General features: G+C 39.0%; 1 protein-coding gene across 2 annotated transcripts in view; it reads left to right on the top strand.

The window, feature by feature from the left end:
- The first annotated feature begins 7,136 nt into the window (after nt 1–7,136).
- The window catches only part of RRAGB (Ras related GTP binding B), a 32,059-nt gene continuing 20,258 nt past the window's right edge, over nt 7,137–18,937 (top strand). The window contains exons 1-5 of one of the 2 annotated variants that reach the window (XM_023634395.2): nt 7,140–7,903; nt 8,773–8,806; nt 11,733–11,832; nt 16,246–16,329; nt 18,232–18,298. In XM_023634395.2, the coding sequence (XP_023490163.1) occupies nt 7,812–7,903; nt 8,773–8,806; nt 11,733–11,832; nt 16,246–16,329; nt 18,232–18,298 (377 nt within the window). In that variant the 5' untranslated portion in view covers nt 7,140–7,811. Of the gene's footprint in view, nt 7,904–8,772; nt 8,807–11,732; nt 11,833–16,245; nt 16,330–18,231; nt 18,299–18,937 lie in introns of both variants that reach the window. The other variant, XM_023634396.2, reaches the window with a different exon arrangement.

Below are 18,937 nucleotides of genomic sequence, written 5' to 3' on the forward strand. Positions count from 1 at the left end.
TTCTTGTTTAGCCTGTTGATGTGATGGGTTATATTAATCTTCAAATGTTGAACCAGACTTGCATACTGGGATAAATTGCACTTGGTCATAGTGTACAATTCTCCCTATACATTATTGGATTAGATTTGCTAATATTTTTTGACTATTTTGGCTATATGTTCACAAGAGCTGTTGGTCTGTAGTTTTCTTTTCTCTATTAATTTTCCATTTCATCAATTTCTGCTGTAATTTTTATTATTTCTTATATTTCTGCCTACTTTGGATTTAATTTACCCTTCTTTTTCTATTTTCCTAAGATGGAAGCTTATTGATTTTAGATCTTTCTTCTTTTCTAATATATTCATTCATTGCTATAAATTTCCTTATAAGCAGTGCTTTCACTGCATCCCACAAACTTTCATAAATTGTATTTTCATTTAGTTAAAAATATTTTTAAATTTTTTAAAGATTTTTTTGTTTGACCTGTGTGTTGTTTAGAAGTATGTTTTTTAACCTCTAAGTATTTTGAGATTTTCCAACTATCTTTCTGCTGTCAATTTCTTGTTTAATTCCATTGTGATCTGAAAGCATACATTGTATGCTTTTGATTCTTTTGAATTTGTTAATGTGTGTTTTATGGCCTAAAAAGTAGTCTATCTTGGCGTATGATCCATGTGAACTTGAGAAGAATGTGTATTCTGCTGTTCTTGGATGAAGTAGTCTATTGGTGTTAATTATATCCAGTTGATTGATGCTGCTGCTGAGTTCAGCTCTGTCCTTACTGATTATCTGCCTGCTGGATCTGTTCATTTCTGATAGAGTGGAGTTGAAGTTTCCAACCATAATAGTAGATCCATCTGTTTCTCCTTGCAGTTCCATAATTTTTTCTTCACAGATTTTGATGCTCTGTTGTTAAGCACATACACATTAAGAATTGTCATGTACTCTTGGAGTATTGACCTCTTTATCCTTATGTAATGCCCCTCTTTATCTCTTATAATTTTGCTTGCTCTGGAATCTGTTCTGTCTAAAATTAATAAAGGTACTCTAGCTTTCTTTTGATTACTGTTAGCATTGTATATCTTTTTCCATCCCTTTACTTTAATCTATGTGTGTCTTTATATTCAAGGTAGGTGTCTTGTAAACAATGATGGGGTTCAGGGCACACTACTCCAAAATGTGGTACCTTGGCATATTGAAGTTTCTTTTGAGGAAGATTAGCCCTGAGCTAACATCCAACACCAATTCTCCTTTTTTTTTTTTTGCTGAGGAAGATTAGCCCTGGGCTGACATCCATGCCCATCTTCCTCTACTTTATATGTGGGACACCTGCCACAGCATGGCTTGATAAGTGGTGCACAGGTTCACATCCGGGTCTGAACTGGCGAACCCCAGGCTGCCAAAGCAGAGTGTGTGAACTTAACCACTGTGCCACTGGGCTAGCCCCTGAATATTTTAACCTGAAGCAATTTGAGAAAATAACAGAAGCAGAAAGGTCACTCTGACTTTCCTCCCACCCTTCTCCCAGAAACAGGTCATAAAACCCTCACGTGAGAGGTGCCCTCCCTATACCTGGAGGAAAAGAGCATCCTTATCTTTGAAGACAAATGGATACCAAGAAGAATCCTAACAAACAGGCCTTGCTGAGTTTCCTCCACTTTACTACACTTACCTACACTTACACTACACAACTCCTTAACCTATTCTATTTCTACACGACTGTCCATTCTTCATCAAACCTTGCTTAAAAATACACAGCTCTAACTTTTTCTTTGGGTCTTTATTTCCTTATGAAGGCTCCTGTGTCACATAAAACTTAAATAAATTTGCGTGCTTTTCTCCTATTAGTCTTTGTAAGTTTAATTTTCAGACCCAGCCATGGTCTCTAAGAAGCTCAAGGAAAACTTTTTCCTCCCCTACAACAACATGTAGTTAGATCTTATTTTTTGATTCACTCTGAAAATCTCTGTCTTCTAATTGGTGTATTTATACCATTGATATTTAAAGTGGTTATTGATATAGTTGGATGAAGATCTACCAATACTTTTTACTGTTTTCTATTTATTGCCCTTCTTTTTTCCTATTTTTGTCTTCCATTCTTTTTCTGGTAATTTCTTCCATTTTCTCTCCTTCCTTTGCATATTGATCTTATTTCTTTTCAAATTTATTTTAGTGGTTGACCTAGACTTTGCAATATAGGTTTAAAAATAATCCAAGTCCACTTTCAAATAACAATATACCACTTCACAGGTAGTGCAAATAATCCTAATTCCTTGCTCCTGTCTTTTGTATCATTGCTGTTATTCATTTCTCTTATACATAAGCTATCATCGTCAAATACCTTGCTGCTATCATTATTTTGAACAAACTGTAAGCTATTTAATTAATAAGAAAAATAATTTTTCACTTATTCCTTCTCTAATGTTCTTCCTTTCTTTATCTAGATCTAAATTCTTGACTTATATCATTTCCCTTCTCTCCAAAGATCTTCTTTCAACATTTCTTGCAGGGCAGAAATTCTTGCAGGGCAGAATTTCTACTGGCCACAAATTCCCTCAATTTTTGTTTGTCTAAAAAATCTTTATTTCTTCTTCATTTTTGAAGGATAATTTTGTACAGTACGGAGTTCTAGCTTGGTGGGGTTTTTTTCCTCTCAATACTTTAAATATTTCACTCCACTCTCCTCTTGTTTGCAAGTTTTCTGAGGAGATGTGCGATGTAATTCTTATGTTTGCTCCTCTATAAGTAAGGTGTGTGTAGGGATTTTTCTGGTTTTCATTCAAGACTTTTTATTTGTCTTTGATTTTCTGCATTTGAAAATGATATACTTAGGTGTATTTTTTTCTTTTCTGGGCATTTACTCTGCCTGTTGTTCTCTGAGCTTCCTTAATCTGTGATTTGCTGTCTGACAATAAATTGGGGGAAATTCTCAGTCATTATTGCTTCAAATATTGCTTCTGTTCTTTTCTTGTTTTCTTCTCCTTCTGGTATTCTCATTATGCATATGTTACCTTTTTTGTAGTTATGCCACAGTCCTTGGATATTCCTTTCTGGGTTTTTTTACAGCCTTTTTTCTCTTTTCTTTTTACATATTCTCAAGGTCATAAATTCTTTCTCCTCAGCCATGTCCAGTCTACTAATGAATCCAACCAAGGCCTTCTTCATTTCTGTTACAGGGTTTTTGATCTCAAGCATTTCTTTTTGATTCTTTCCTAGAATTTCAATCTCTATGCTTACATCACTCATCTGTTATTGCATGTTACCTACTTTTTCCATTAGAACCTTTACCATATTAATCATAGTTACTTTAAATTCACAGTTGGGTAGTTCCAACATTTCTGCCATATCTGATTCTGGTTCTGATCCTTGTCCAGTCTCTTCAAAGTGTGTTTTTTGCCTTTTTGTATGCCTTGAATTTTTGGTTGAAAGGTGGACATGACGTTCTGGGTGAAAGGAGCTTGGTCAATAGGCCTTTAGTAATGTGGTGGTAATCTGTGGGGGAAGCGGACTATAACCTATAGTCCTATGATTATGTCTCAGTCTTTTGTGGGTCTGTGCCTCTAGACTGTGAACCTTACTAGTTTTTCTCGGGGTTTTTACCCCTTTAGGTGGGACAGGATGTCTAGAGTGGGCTCAAGTTGGGTATTTCCCTTCCCTCAGATAGGCTAGGCACTGATAAAATCCCAGCAGAGTAGACACTAGTAAAGTAACCTCTCCTGAGGGCAAGCTTTGTTAAGAACAAAAAGCTCTAGTTTATTTCAGAATGGTTACTTTTCCCCTCCCACAGCTAGTAGCAGGAGGGGATTTTCCTCTGATATTCACTGTGAGGATCTAGTAGAGTTCCTGGAGGTAAAACTCACAAAAGCGTGAAGGCTCCCTTATGACTGGGCTGCCCTGGAGTTTTTAACTCTCAGACTTGTTCGTGCTGAGCCTCCAGAAAATTGCCAATTACAGTTTAGGTTTTCCTACTCCGGTAGTAGTTCCCACAGAGGTTTCTGTGGATGGGCTTCTGCTTTAGAGAGTTATCATTCTCTGTACCCGCATCTGTCTTTCCAATTTTAGGAGCAGCAGTTTGCTCTATGACTTCACTTCCCTGATGAATCTAAGAAGACATTGATTTTTCAGTTTGTTTAGCCTTTTATTTGTCGTTAGTATGGAGTGGTGACTTCTAAGTTCCTTATATACTGGGCAGAAAACCAGATGTCCCTCCATTAGACTTTCATTCATCAAATCCTTAAGTCTAGTTAACTGGAATATCATTTCTTGATATTTTAAGCAAAGGTCTGGGAATGGGGAAGAAAGAGCTGCCAGCAGGATGTAGAAATAAGCTCATGGGGCTCTGGGAAGTAACAACGAACTATGGAACAGAGGAAGAAGGGAAGGTGTAGGAAAAGAAGGGCAGGGAAGTTATGAGGGACAGTTTGAGAATTGATGACTCAGATGTGGTTGAGGAAAAAAGGCAATTACAATGAATTTAAGGAATAAAGGGAAATACATCTTACTGGATCTTAGGGGTCTATATTACTTTCTCTTGCTGAGATGGATGGTTGAAAAAAATATAGGGTGGGATCTGGACAAATGGAAAGCTGATGTGTTTGTATGAGATGTGTGTGTATGAGTATAGTGGAGCTGAGATGTTAGACAGAAGCATCTGACTGGCAGTGGGACCTGAAACAGAGGGATGGTTGTATTTCTAGTGTCTAACATAGTTCCTAGCACTGAATGGCTGCTCACTAAATATTTGTTAGATGAATTCATGAACAACTCTGCAGGGCTTAATGAACACTTTCTGAAAAGAACCTATAATAAAAAGTTTAAAAATTAATTTAGCAAAAGTAAAAATCAATCTTCATCTCCTATCTATGCAAGATTCTTTAATGAAAATGTAAAAATAAACAGCCAAGGATACCTGGGTGGAAACCAGAACATTAACCTCAGACCATATAGGGATGCACTGTACCAAGAGTCTTATTCATCATTCTTTGGAATCAACTCTTACTTTGGTTTAGTTCCTCAATTTTTTTCAAATCCCTTTCTTCCACTCCCATCCTCCTACCCCATTCCTCCTCTTTCCTCTACTCCTTTCTCCTCTCTCCCTTTCCTCTTACCATCTCCTTACTTCTCCTCCTTTTCTTCTTCATCCCTTCCCCTCCTTTCTTCATCTGTTCTTCATGGACCTTAAGGGAGGTAGTAAGAGTGGGCAGAGAAATGCGATGGTTTGGAGGAGGAGGAAAAGGAGACTAGAAGTAGGGAGACAGTGAATTTCTATGAAAGAACAGCTTAAGGGAACAATTTGGCTGGTGAAATCTGGTGGTAGTAGGGGTTAGAGGATATGTTTGAAAGCTTCCTTTACATAACAAGCATATATTACTTACACTGAATGCTTTTTGGGAGTGACTTGACAGAGGAAGATTATTCCACCCACTCTCAACTCCTTTGGAGCTGCCATTTTAGGAAGATCACTTATGAGGCTATTGCAATTATTCAAGCCAGATATTACAAGAGCTGGAACAAAAGCAGCACCAGTAAGAATAGGGAGGAGCAGATAGACTGTAGAAAACGGACTAATGAGAACTGCAGAACTCTCAGCACATAACTCCCTCCAAACCCCTGCACCAAGAGGCTTGTCATGCCCTTAGGATGACCCCCAGCTCCCCATTGACCCCAACCCCCCATTAAAATGCCTGCCTGAGAAAGCTCAACACTACAAGGGGAATTTACTGTTTGTTCCAGTGTGATGATAGGCTCCTAACCTCCTTTTCTCAGAGCATTTACTAAAAAAGGTTTACAATTTTGAACACATACCTCTTATACTTCAGAAGTGTCTTTCTCAAGGACCTGAGAGCCATTCCTTTGAAATGTAATCATTGGGAAAGATAGGGCCTCTGTCTCCCAGTCTCTGAGGGAATATAGATTCCTAATTTTGATAACTGTCAGCTAGCAAACACAGTTAGCTTAATCGTATTTACATTGACCAACCTTCTGTAATTTTTCACTTCTGTGACTCTACGGAGCTGTAGCTCTCCCTCCTCCCTCATTACCCCTTAAAACAAACAATTACCTCTGCACAAACTGGAACGGAGTTCAGCTTTTCCCCCTACTGTCAGTGGTTGTTGAATAAAGTCTGTTTTCACTGCTTTAACTCAGGCTGTATTTGTCCTAGACACCAATCATGGCTTAGTCTCACTGCTTGTATAGAGGGCAATGAATCTAAAGTGACTTCCTGGTTTGAGACTCAGGGTGTTTCACTACATAGGGAAAACTAGAACTGGAGCTGGTTTGGTGGAAGCTGGTGGGGAGGAGGGAGGAGATTAGCGAGTGATATGGGCTAAAGAAGCTGTAATCGGAATAAATTTTTCTTGAGGCATGACAGCTGTTGTGAGAAGGGACTATATAGGACAGCAAATGGGAAAGTCTGAGAGCAGATAGCACCCTGTTTCTCTCCAGTTTCCCTTCCCCTCCTTCTCTCCTCCCTTCCATCCTTCTTTCCTTCCTTTTCTTTCTCATCAAGTAATATATATATATATATATATACATACTACAAAAGGTCTTAAGATGAAAAGCAACAGTCTCCTCACTTCCCATCCCCTGCCCCTCTCCAGAAACAACCCCTTTGAACTCTTTCGGCCGTCTTTTCTGGTGGTCTCTATATCTAGATAGAGTATGTATATACCTACCAGTAGTCCTTTTGCTATCAATTCTAGACTATTGACTTCTTACTATGGTATATGAGAATTTATTTCCCTTACCACCAGTTTTAAACAAGTGAGGGGATGAGTGTGTACTAAAATCTCCAATGAATCCCTAGTCCCAGCAATAAAAAACTTTAATTGTACCCTTACTATATAGAAGACACAGTTGTAATTACTTTGGCTGTGTTAACTCAATTACAAACTCGGTTACAGGGACTAATAATAAACAAAGATTTTAAAAAACAGGAAGACAAAGACAATGCTCCTCCTTCCCCACCGAAAAACGCTAAAGGTGAAATAGTTAAAAGAACGAAAAAAGGCTAGCTTCAAGGCACTGCAATTGCAACCGTTTCCTTTAATTCTCTACGGCTGGCGGGTGGAACTAGGCCGGCTTACAAGGAAAGCACCTTCTGGCGGACAGCGCCCTCCCCGGCCCAAGCTTAGTGAGAGCTGGGGCCACGTGACGGCGACAGGCGGCACTCTGTCTTTCTCGGCGCAGTCTCTATGGTATTCTTCCCAGCCCACCCGCTCCTTGGGTAGCGGCAGTCTCGTGACAGGCTCCGGGTTTACGGCAGGTGCCCACGTGATCTTGGCCTGCAGTCGGGTGGCTGCGGTGAAGTACCTGGGCTCCTGAAGGGCTGGTGGTTAGGTCGTAACCGTAGCCGACGGCGGACTCTCCTGGGCAGCCAAGCTCGGGAACAAGGAGCCAGTTGAGGCGTTCACCGCTTACAGCACGGGTGCCCTACAGCACGGGTCTGCTCTTTCTGCCACCTTCGCCTTCGTCGTCCCTACCTCTTTGCGGGTGAAGTCACCTTTGGGTTTCGAGACCTTGGAGCCTGAGGCCCAAACTCGAGACGACTCCCCCACCCACCCCTCTTTCCTTCCCATCCTCCATCTCTTCCTTTGCACCACCGAAACAGCCTTTGAGCTGGCTTGCTCAGCCGTGCCTTGAGGCCAAGTTCCAGGCGGTAAAGGTAACCGCGGGTAAAGCAGCCCCCCAGTGGACAAAGGCGGAGGCAAGAATAGCGCAGGCCTAAGGGCCGCAGGCGATGAGAATAGGCGGCTGAGGGGGTGAACAAGGAAAAAAAAAGAAAAAGAGTACTGCGGATTTAGAAGGGACTGGAAAGGACTTGTTGCACGATGGAAGAATCTGACTCTGAGAAAAAGATGGAGAAAGAGAATCTGGGGCCGAAAATGGATCCTCCCATAGGGGAACCGGAAGGATCGCTTGGGTGGGTGAAGGGTATTATGTCAAACTTGGAAGTGGGGGGCTTTCTAATTGAGTAGAGTATTGTGACTTAGAACACCCCACCCATGATGAATTGCTTCGATTTACCAGTAAGGTTGATTGGTATCATGGTTTTGGTGACAGGATAAACTGGAAAGAGGACTGGTTGCTAACTGGGTAGAAACAACATTTTGGCACGGGCCTGATAATCAGGCCGCGGGCCGGGGGCGAGGAGGGGGAAAGTGTTCGAATTGAGGAGGCAGTTCTGAGTTGCTTTGAATTATCAATAAAGGAGATTTGACATCATATTGAAGATAAGGAGATTAGGAAGAGGGTTGGCATTTCCCGGGCCAAGATCAGTGGCTGGAGAGTGCTTTCTGTGTCAATTTGTACTTGAATTTGAGAATTATATTTTATATGCTTTGTGCCTGCGATGACTGAAATATGACTTGGAAGGACAGCTGAAGGACTAAAGAGTCTTCCAGATTTTAAAAATATGAGGCTAATTTAAAAAAATAGAGGACATTCAAATATGACAATATTGTTTGATTTGTTAAAGCACTTGTATGTGTTCTGATGAATTTTTTAAGATGAAAAATTGAATCTTGAATTTTAATGGCTCGTTTGTATTCCTAAATAAATCTTCCTAGGAGCTATCTCCTGAGCATGTAATTAGGAGATAGGGAGCATAAACCCACTTTTATAATTTAAGAGAATGAAGGCCTCTACTCGACTGAGGTCCTACACACAGCTATATTCAGCTGTTGTACTAAATATTCTCTTTTGCACCTCCACATTTATTTATATTTCTTTAATTCTAATTTCTAAGGCAATTGGATCATGGAAACTCTGTCTTTTGGTTTATATCTACAGGTGGGTGCTACCAAATACAGCCATGAAGAAAAAGGTAAGACGTGTTAGGTACATCAAAAACATGAAGGTAAAGGTAAGAAGTGTCTATTCAGGAAATATATTTGTGGTGTATGTATACCATCTTTTCTGGACTCTTGCAGGAACCTTCTATGTGTTCTTCTGACTTTTGTCTCCTTCTTTGCTATCAGATTTAATTTTTCTAGTATATAAATTTAACTGGGTCATTCACATGCTTAAGAACTTTTTGTAACTTCCCAAAGCCCATAGAATAAAATCCAAATGACTTCACTGCGTAGAATACCCTTTAAAAATCTATTCCTGACTAAACCATCTTCCACACGTATGCACCCTATCATAGCCATACAGAATCTGTTTCTTCTCCAAATTTAAAAATTAATTTGCATTTTGTGCAAGCCATACACACCTACTACACAGGTCTCTGCCTGCACATTTATGTTAAACCCAACTCAAATATTGCCACTATAAGGTCTTATATGAGTTCTCCAGATACAGTTGAACACTCCTTCCCTTGTGCTCTTAACACTCCTTCCAAGGTACTGTGCTCCGCCTTCAGGTTTAGGCAGAATCAGTAAGAGCACAGCTCTGAACAAATTTCTGAACATTTCAGGCTTTCAGTTTCTTCATTTGTAAAATGATGATAATATTACCTATCTCTTAGGATTGTTGTGAAGTTTAAATGAGCAGATGTAGGTAGAGCACTTAGATGAATACCTAACACACTTAGTCTTGGTAATTCTTTCATAAGCAATTGAGATAAGATGTCTTAACAAAAGAAATGTACCATATTTAGCCTTAACTTCATCTAACAGTTGAGTTATATAACTCCAATTTGCTGAAGGAATGTTCTTGATGAGCCTGTCTGAAGTTGCTATCAATAAGGATGCCTAGCGGCTGGCCCAGTGGTGTAGTGGTGAAGTTTGTGTGCTCTGCTTCGGGGGCTTGGGGTTCACTAGTTCAGATCCTGGGCGTGGACCTACATACTGCTTACCAAGCCATGCTGTGGTGGCATCCCACATAGAAGAACTAGAAGGATTTACAACTGGGATATACAACTATGTATGGGGGCTTTGGGGAGAAAAATAAAAAAGAGGAAGATTGGCAACAGATGTTAGCACAGGGCCAATCTTCCTTACCGGGAAAAAAAAAAAAAAGCGTGCCACATGAAAAAAAAATAAGGATGCCTAAAAACACCAGAAATTTCTACATCCTTAAGAATAAGAACAGGGGCCAGCCCTGTGGCCAAGTGGTTAAGTTTGCATGCTCTGCTTTGGTGGCCCGGGGTTTCACTGATTTGGATCCCGGGTGCGGACATGGCACTGCTCGTCAGGCCGTGTTGAGGCAGCGTCCCACATACCACAACCAGAGGCACTCACAACTAGAATATACAACTATACACTGGGAGGCTTTGGGGAGAAGAAAAAAAAAGAAGATTGGTGACAGTTGTTACCTCAGGTGCCAATCTAAAAAAAAAAAAGAAAAAGAAAACTTTTTGGTAACAACTTTAGACTGGCTCATCAGTAACATCTCCTTAGTGAGATTAAGTTATATAGCTTAATAGATTAAATTGAGCCTGAGTGCAGAGCACTTTCTTGAATACTCTCTTATTTGTAATTAGAAATTTTTATAAAATATCTTGGTATTGAAGATAGAACATGTACCCCTTCATTGGAAAAGCAAGGGAACTGGAACTATATTTCATAAATTTTAAGTTTGAGAAGACTTTTAAGTCACCTTACCTAATTCCCTCCTACTGTGAGAATCTACAGCGTCTTGGGTAGGTTTTTCAGTCTTTGTTAAATGATGATATTGACAAGAAGGCTGTTCACCTGCATAAGGCCACTCTTTCTGTTGGACAATTCTTATTGTTAAAAACTTGCTTGTTTTGTATCTTTGTTTTGATAGCTTGCACATTCTTTTGAAGAACATATTTTGAGCATCTGTTGTATGTTAGGCACTGGAGATACAAAGGGGATTCTCCCTGCCATTCAGGAGCTCAGAGTATTATGAGAGACAGACCAAAAAAAAAAAAAATAGATAACTGCAATGCATTATGGTCTTTGCAAATACTGTAAGAGTGCCGTGGGAGGACAGAGGTGAGACACACCTAAGCCAGCCTAGGGCATTGGGGTCAGAAATACCTCTTAAGGAGATGGTTACTGAACCAAGTCTTGAAGAATAAGTGGAGCTTAGCTGAAGGAAGAAAAGGGAATGGAAAGTTAATGGCATAGAGTGTAGCATGAAACAAAGATGTAGAGCAGGGCTCCCTGGAGATCTGGGAGCAGTCAAAAGTACTACAGGCAGTTCAGTTCAGTATGACTGGACTCTTGAAGTTCCAGCCCAGGAGGGTCAACAGAGGAGGGCAAAGGAGTAGATAAGCCAGATCAAGGAGGGTCTTACATGTAGTTTAAGAATTTGATCCTATAGGCCATGGGACACTTTTGAAAAGAAAAAGAGACAGAGTAATTAATGGAACAAAATCATGGAGGTAAGTGGAAGGGATGAGATCAGGGGCAAAGGTGGAAAGGTTAACCTTGAGCAGGAGGAAGAACTTTCAATTTTACTGAAATTCCCTGCCAGCTAGTTCAATGCATAAAACATTAGAATATGAGAGATGAGGGTTCACTTTCCTCTCAAGATGGTGTTTCTTTAACATGGTTCTGAAGATATGATAGTGAATATTAATAGCATAATAAATTCACTGCAATACTATCATCAAGCACGTGTGTGACCCATGACAGGTAAGTGCCTGGCCCCTGGAATTCCAGGTATCTGCATTCACCATTGATTGGGGAACTAGTTAGTTACAAGTATCCACTCCAGGGTGTTGGTACTATCACTCTAGTAAAACATCAAGTACAGGAGAGAAATAGATCCCTTTAGACTTCATTTGCTGTAGATTGCTAACTTCTTTTCTTTCTTTTTTACCACTTTGTCCTTAGGTGCTGCTGATGGGTAAAAGTGGGTCTGGTAAGACCAGCATGAGATCTATTATCTTTGCAAATTATATTGCCAGAGACACACGTCGCCTTGGTGCAACAAGTAAGATGTTTTATCTTATTGTAAAGTCAGGTGATCTTAACTATTATTAATCTGCATAACACACTTGGTTGCAGTAACTTGGGGATACAGAGGTTGAGAGATTTCTTTTGGAGCATGTTTCCTCTTTTTTAATTCCTTCTCAGAGGAGTGTGGCCTAATTCTGGTTACTATTGTTCGCTTTCTTGGGGAGGTTCTTTCCTTTCTTGGTTGCTTAGCAAGTGGGATGCCCTTGTTCAACTTCTTTTTTGCCCTGCTTTTTCTTAAACAGGCATAGGGACCCTTTTGTTTGTTTCTTTTGGAGGGCAGGGGTTTGTTTTTAACTGTTATTATATAAAGGGAAACTAATTGATAGGTATTAACAAGCATAACACTAAAATCTAAGATATTTTTAAAGCAGTGGTTAGTCCTAGCCTTCATTAAAAGGTAAACTGCTGGGGGCGGGAGGGAGGGTAACTTGATCTGTACTCTGCTGCTTCTCTTCCTGGATATGCATAGATGTTCTCACTGGAGTTCCAGCTCTGAGTTGAGAAATATTTGATCGCCTTTTATGGTTTAAATATTAAATCTGGCTTCTTACTATAGACTAGCTCGGCTGCCCTGGCTGCCAGTTCAGTGGATCTATGCTCCCGGGAGATCCCTTCTGTCTCTAGGCTGTAATGCCATTTCATTTTGGAGCATCCGAATATTTCTGGATTCTGCATTGATCGTTGGCTTCTGGGTGACAAAATCATTGCCCTACCTGGCTTTCATATATTCCTGATCTAAGTTTCTAGCGTCTTGACTGCTTTTAGGGACAAGTCACCCACTACTTCATAAGGTATCTCACTCTGGTTTCAGGCACAACACACATTTTAAAAACACTTTATGTTCCAGATCCTAGGATATAAAGGAGAAGGAAACCTCATTTCTGTTCTTAAAGTGCATGGAGTATAGCACAGACTCTCATAATTAGGGCAGTTTTAATGGTTAGAAAGCTATTTTTTAGTTAAAGCCGAGAATCTATTTTCCTTTATTTCTATTAGCTAGTCCCTTTCTCTTCTCTTGAGCCTCTATAAATATTTGAGTATGGTTAGTGTCTCAATCTATCCTAGCTATCCCTTGCCTCCCAAATCTTATTTTCCTTAAGTTAAACATCTCCAGTTCCTCCATCTGTTACGCATTTGACATCATTTTAAGCATTTTTAAGGGACTTGTTTGAACGTGTCTGCATTTTCCTTAAAGCACTGAGACTTAAATGCAGATGTGGTCTGATGAGGACAGAGTAGGACTATTACATCTTTTGTTCTGGGCATCTCACTGCTGTTAGCACAGTCTAGTCCCTACTCTCCTTTTGTGGAGTGGCCTTTATACTGAGTCACACGAAAAAAAAAGCAATTCTTTTTCACATATATTGTTATTAAAACACATATCTTCCTTCTGATTCTTGTGCAGTTCATATTTTCAACCTAAGAATACATGCTTATCTCTGTTAAATTATTCAGTTATGTTTGTTTTAGCCCATGGTATGTTCCTATACCCTGTGTTTGTTAACTCTGAAGTCTAGGGCAAATCACCATCTCACTGGGCCTCAGTTTCCTTGTCCATAGAAAAGGATTTGGTCTATTTTCATTTTAGCTACTTATTCTCTCATCTGATATATTAGCTATCCTTCCTAACTCTGCAGTTTGTACATTTGATAAGCATCTCATCTAGTTTTCATCTAAGTCATTCATCAAAAATTTTGGTCAGGACAAGGTCCTATGGCCTGTCATGCCTTGAGAGACTTCTTTCTAGAAAATTCCTGTCCAGAATTCTCCCTGTCTTGATTTGCTAGATTTTAATTTTTTTTTCTATTCTTTCAAGTTAAATATCTAGACCTAATCATCATATGGTTTCAGTAGATTAGAGAAGCTAATGTTTATTGTATGCTTCTTTATATACTTTAGTCCTCATATTAACTTCATTTTAATAGATGAAGAAAGTATGACCTAGAAGTTAAGCTTACTGAACTATTAAGCATTAGATCTGGAATGTCAATCTACACTCCTGCTCTGTTCATTATGCTACAGCCACAACTCCTGGCAGACTTCTTTCTCTTTGTGTTTTAAGTTCTACACATTTTATTGAAGCACCTTTTTCTAGTCCAATTAATATTTTTGTTTTTAGCTAATCAGCAGAGTTGATTTACTACCTTATGTCTAGTGAATAGTCTTGCAACCCAAATTTCAGAACTATTCAAACTACTTAAAATACCTTTGAAATAATCTAGCAGCATAATTAAAAAGATACAAACAGAATGTTGCAAATTATATGAACCCTATACATTAAAGCAAGCCATTTATTCAAGTGCTTTTCTGGAGCTTACTGTGTGCCAGGCACTGTGAATTGTATGGGGCTGTTGCTCTTAAGGATATCTCAAGTGGGCCTTTATTGATAATACTTTGTTAGCAATTACTGTATTTCCTTAAAGATAATAAAAGTATACTTTAAAATATTATGTTGGCCTTAATGCTTTAGTGTATCATTAGCTAGTTTTTCATTGTTGAAGAAAGGTCTGTGTTCTACTTCTTAACTTATAGACTAATTAAAAAACATACAGTGCATTGATTTTTACTTGCTATTCCTTTTTACACAGTTGCTGATTTTCTTTAAAAGTAGTAAAAGAGTACTTCTAAAATATTACATCACTTTTACTGTTTTAGTATTTTTCCTGTTTGTCATTGCTAAAAAAAGTCCAGTTTTATTTTGTTAAACTTAGAGCCTACTGTGTTTTGAAATTTGAAGTAAGGATACCAAATAGTGGTATAATTAATTTATTAGGGGGCTGTTAAAATGTGTTTGTTGGAATAGTAAACTTGTCAATAAAAATATGATTATGAAGAATTTTAGTCTCAAACACTGTTGATGGCTCCAAGATTTCCTACCTTCTCAAAATTCTCTGTTCCCTTGGCTTTCATTTAATGCTTTATTGCCCTGGTTTTCTTCCTTTATGTTTAACCATCCCTCCCCCTATTTTAAGAAAAAAAAGAATATTTTCTTCTTTCTGCCCCATAAGTGTATGTGACTCCCCAAACTCTGTTTTTGGTTATTTTTAGTTGCTCTTATGATAGCAGGACAGGAAGACTAGGAGAGCCAGAGGGCCATATAGGAGACATGAGACTAAAGAGGGAGGAAGAAAGTGGGGGGTTAGATGATAAAGTGCCTTATAAGCCAAGTCATGTAGTTTGAACTGAGGGTAGAGGGCAGCCCCTAGAAAGTTTTAAACGGAAAAGTAACATCAGATTTTATGATTTTTAATTTTCAATTTTATTTACAAAAGTAATACTTGCGAAAAATTCAAACATTACAGAAGTATAGAAAGTCAACTTCTTCCCTCATTCTCAGGCCTACTTCCTAGAGACAACCACCATTAGTAGTTTGAGGTTATACTTCTGGCCTTCCTTTTTTTTTCTGGATGTATACAATCCTATATATATACAGAGACATGTTTTTTTTTTTCTTTTTAAAGAAGAATGGAATAGAAAATCTGCATTTTTGGAGAGACTATATCTTTAATATGGAGGATAGATTGGAGGGAGGCAAGGGTAGAAACAGGTTGACAAATTAGTAAACTATTTTAGTAGACCAGGTAAGAGATGATGGGGGCTTAACTTGGGTTAGGGTGGTGGTAGTGGATATGGTTACAAGCAAATGGATTTGGGATATATTTAAGAGGTAGTGTCAGTGGGACTTGCTGATAGGTTTTGGAGGAAAGGTGGGGAAAGAGTGGACTCAACAATGAAATTAAGGTTTTGGCCTAGGCAACTGGTTAAATTCACTGAGATGGAGAAGATCGAAAGAGGAATAGATCTTGTAGGAAGAATGGGGAGATAATCAGTTATTTTTGGATACACTGAGTTTGGGATACTTGTGGTTTATTCAAGTGGAGATGTCCAATGTATGATTCAGAAAGGGAGGAGAGAAATCTGTATTAGAGATACATATTTATGAGTTATCAGTATCCAAATGGTAAGTAAAATAATATAAATAGATTAGCTTGCCTAGGAACAGAATATGTAGAGAGAAGAGTAGGTGGCTAAAGATGGAATCCTGAAGAACTCCAACATTTAAGGGACAGAAAGAAGAATAGGAGCCTGTGAAGGAGGATCTGCCAGAGAGGTTGTAGGTATGATATCAGAGGCCAAGAGAAGAGAATTTTTTGAGAAAAGAGTAGTCAACAGTGTCATGCTTCAGAAAGTAAGACAAGGACTAAAAAGTCCACTGGATTTGGTAATGGGGCCATTGGTCACTTAATGAGAACAATTTCTATGGTATGCAAGTAGAAACCAGATTTCTATCCCATGTGCTCCATATCTAAACAGTCACTGAATCCTGTCACTTCTTTTGTTATTGTCTTTCCCTTTCTCAGTAGTACTTCTTTCCATTTTTTTTTAGTACTAGACCGTTTACATAGTCTTCAAATTAATAGCAGTTTGAGCACCTACTCTCTCGTAGACTCTGTTGGAAATACAAAGACATGTAAGATATGATTCCTTTTCCAAGGAGGGGGAAGTAAAGGGGAGAAGGGAAGTAGTTTGAGCACCTACTACGTGCCAGGCACTTCATGTATAGTAACTGCTTTAATCCTCACACCAAACCTGTGAGGTCAATAGTATGCTTCCCACCTTTTTAATAGAAGTGGAAACTAATACTCAGAGGTTAAGTGACTTGCCCAAGGTCACACAGAGAGAGGTAGACCTGGTATTTGAACTAAGAACTATTTGACTCCAATGCCCATGTTTTTTAAAATAATGCTTTGCTGCTTGTGATCTAGTTTATGAGAAGATAAAATTGCAAAAGTTAGATAGCAGTCAATTTAATCAACAGCTTCATGATAGTCATAGAAGAAACACCACTGTGTGATTGACTATTACACAAATGGTAAAGATGATAATTGTTAGACTTTGAGAAATTTCCAGGATAAGAATTTTCATTATTCTTCCTTGTGATTTTTAGTGCCTGGCAGAGAGTAGATGCTTAATATATGTTTGAATGAATTCAGAGGGAGTGATGACGGTAAGTGGGGGTGGCCAGGTAGGGCTTTTAAAGGAAATGGGATTTAAGCTGGGTCTTAAAAGATGAATCTAACTTTGAAAGAAAAGTGGGGAGGACTTTCTAGGCAGATGGACAGAGTAGGCCAAGCATAGGGTGGGGAGGGAAGTGTAAGGCAGAGGTCGCAAACAGGCAGCCTATATGCTGGATGAGGCCTATAGATGTGTTTTGTTTGGCCTGTGCAATGTTTATAAAATTTGGAATTAGTTATCAATATGTAAAAGTTTCCATAAAAATCTGGATTTCCCACTACTATTGAGAAATTTAAAGATCTGGTAATCCTGAGCCCACATTCCTGCCTGGCAAATGAGCTAGAGTTGAGTAACTGCCACCCACTCCATTGTCTCCTTGGGTGGATGTTTACTCTCCATACATGATCAAATTTGCTCTTGTATGTTTACTGGCTTGGCCCCTATTAGCAAGTTTGCGACCCCTGATGTAAGGTGTTTTGGGGTTGGGGAGATAGTGGGGTTTGGGAGGACTATGAATAAACCAAATTGGACTGGAGCAAAAGGCTTTATTAATGTGAATCATTCGAGATTATAAAGGTAGATTGGAAGCCAAATTCTGAAGGACCTTGAATGCCCCCCCTATAGGCATGGAGGAACCATTGAAAATTTTTTGAATGGGGAGTGACATGTTCAAAGTGGTGTTAAGAAGATGAACCTCGCAGTAGTCTATAGGATGAAGTAAAGTGGGTAAGGCTTCCTGGTGGGAGGTAATTATGGAGCTATTGTAGTTGAGAAGGTCAGGGCTTTCCTTAATGTTACTGGCAGGTTGTAAAATGAGTGGAATTGAGAGGGATTACAAAGGAATAGCAATGAATTGAATGTGGACAGAGGAGTCAAAAATGACCCCCCACAAATTGGGAAAATAGTAGGGTCATTAATCAAAATAATGAAATCAATAGAGGGAGTAAGTTTGGTTATGTTTTATGTTTGTTTTGTATTTGGTTTTTATTGTCATTTTTTAATTTTGGAGGGAGGGTGTTGGTGGGGCAGGTGAGTCAGGGAAGAGCTATTAAATGGTATATGTCTCTGTCTTGTTGAAATTTTAACATTAGTATTATAATTAGAGTATTATAAACTGAGTATTATAAGCTGCTGAGAGTAAAATGACTTATACGAGAGTCAGTTCTGTAGCTCAGGGTAGTTTAGGTGCCCATCTTGCCACTAAACCACGCTACTAAGCTGAAAATCACCTTCTTGTTGTGGCTTTGAGCATTTCACTCCACTTTGGTCCTTCTAAATTCCATGGGTTAGTGCTTTGCTTATTTTGAATTTCATTTCACATGCTACAATTACTAGATTCGGCATATTTGTCTTCCAGTTGATGTAGAACATTCTCATGTTCGATTTCTGGGAAACCTGGTATTGAACCTGTGGGACTGTGGTGGGTAAGTATCATCTGCTTACTTGTTTGTGAGGTCAATGGCAGTAATCATGGCATCTAGTATAATCAGCACAGAGAATACGCTTGAGTAACCATCACTTATAGTAGAAACATTGGCTAGAAATTACTTCAGAATGAGCGCTTGATTAAAGATCTCTGACTTTTATGTAATTGTGAGAATGCCCTCTGTATGTGACATGTTTTAGCAGCACTAAAATAAGCTGAATCTAGATATCTGTAATATAGGATAGATTATCCCTCTCTTTTGCCGGTGAAGAAGTTAGGTTTCTACTCAGCAAGCCTAACACCAGTGTTGAGCTCTTAGACATCACACCATACCAGCACATTCTTTGTTATTTCAATTATCATCTCCAGGCAGTCTAAGAAACGTAGATCGGACCTGAGCACATATTCTCCAGCTGAGATACTCACTGTTGGAGGAATAAGAGACAGTTTTTCCTCTCACTGCCAAGTCGCTTCTGGAATATCTCATCACAAATGCACATTCACTATGCTTGTATACGGGTATTATTCCCTACCCTATGGCTATTTGCATCTCTGTGCTGAAGCAGCAGCATGTAGTGTACAGTTGTTAGGAGCCTAGGCTTTGGAGTTAGATTGGGGTATCTCAGCTTTGTTAGCT

This window comes from Equus caballus, chromosome X (genome assembly GCF_041296265.1).
Source record: "Equus caballus isolate H_3958 breed thoroughbred chromosome X, TB-T2T, whole genome shotgun sequence".
In the NCBI taxonomy this organism is placed as follows: Eukaryota; Metazoa; Chordata; class Mammalia; order Perissodactyla; family Equidae; genus Equus; species Equus caballus.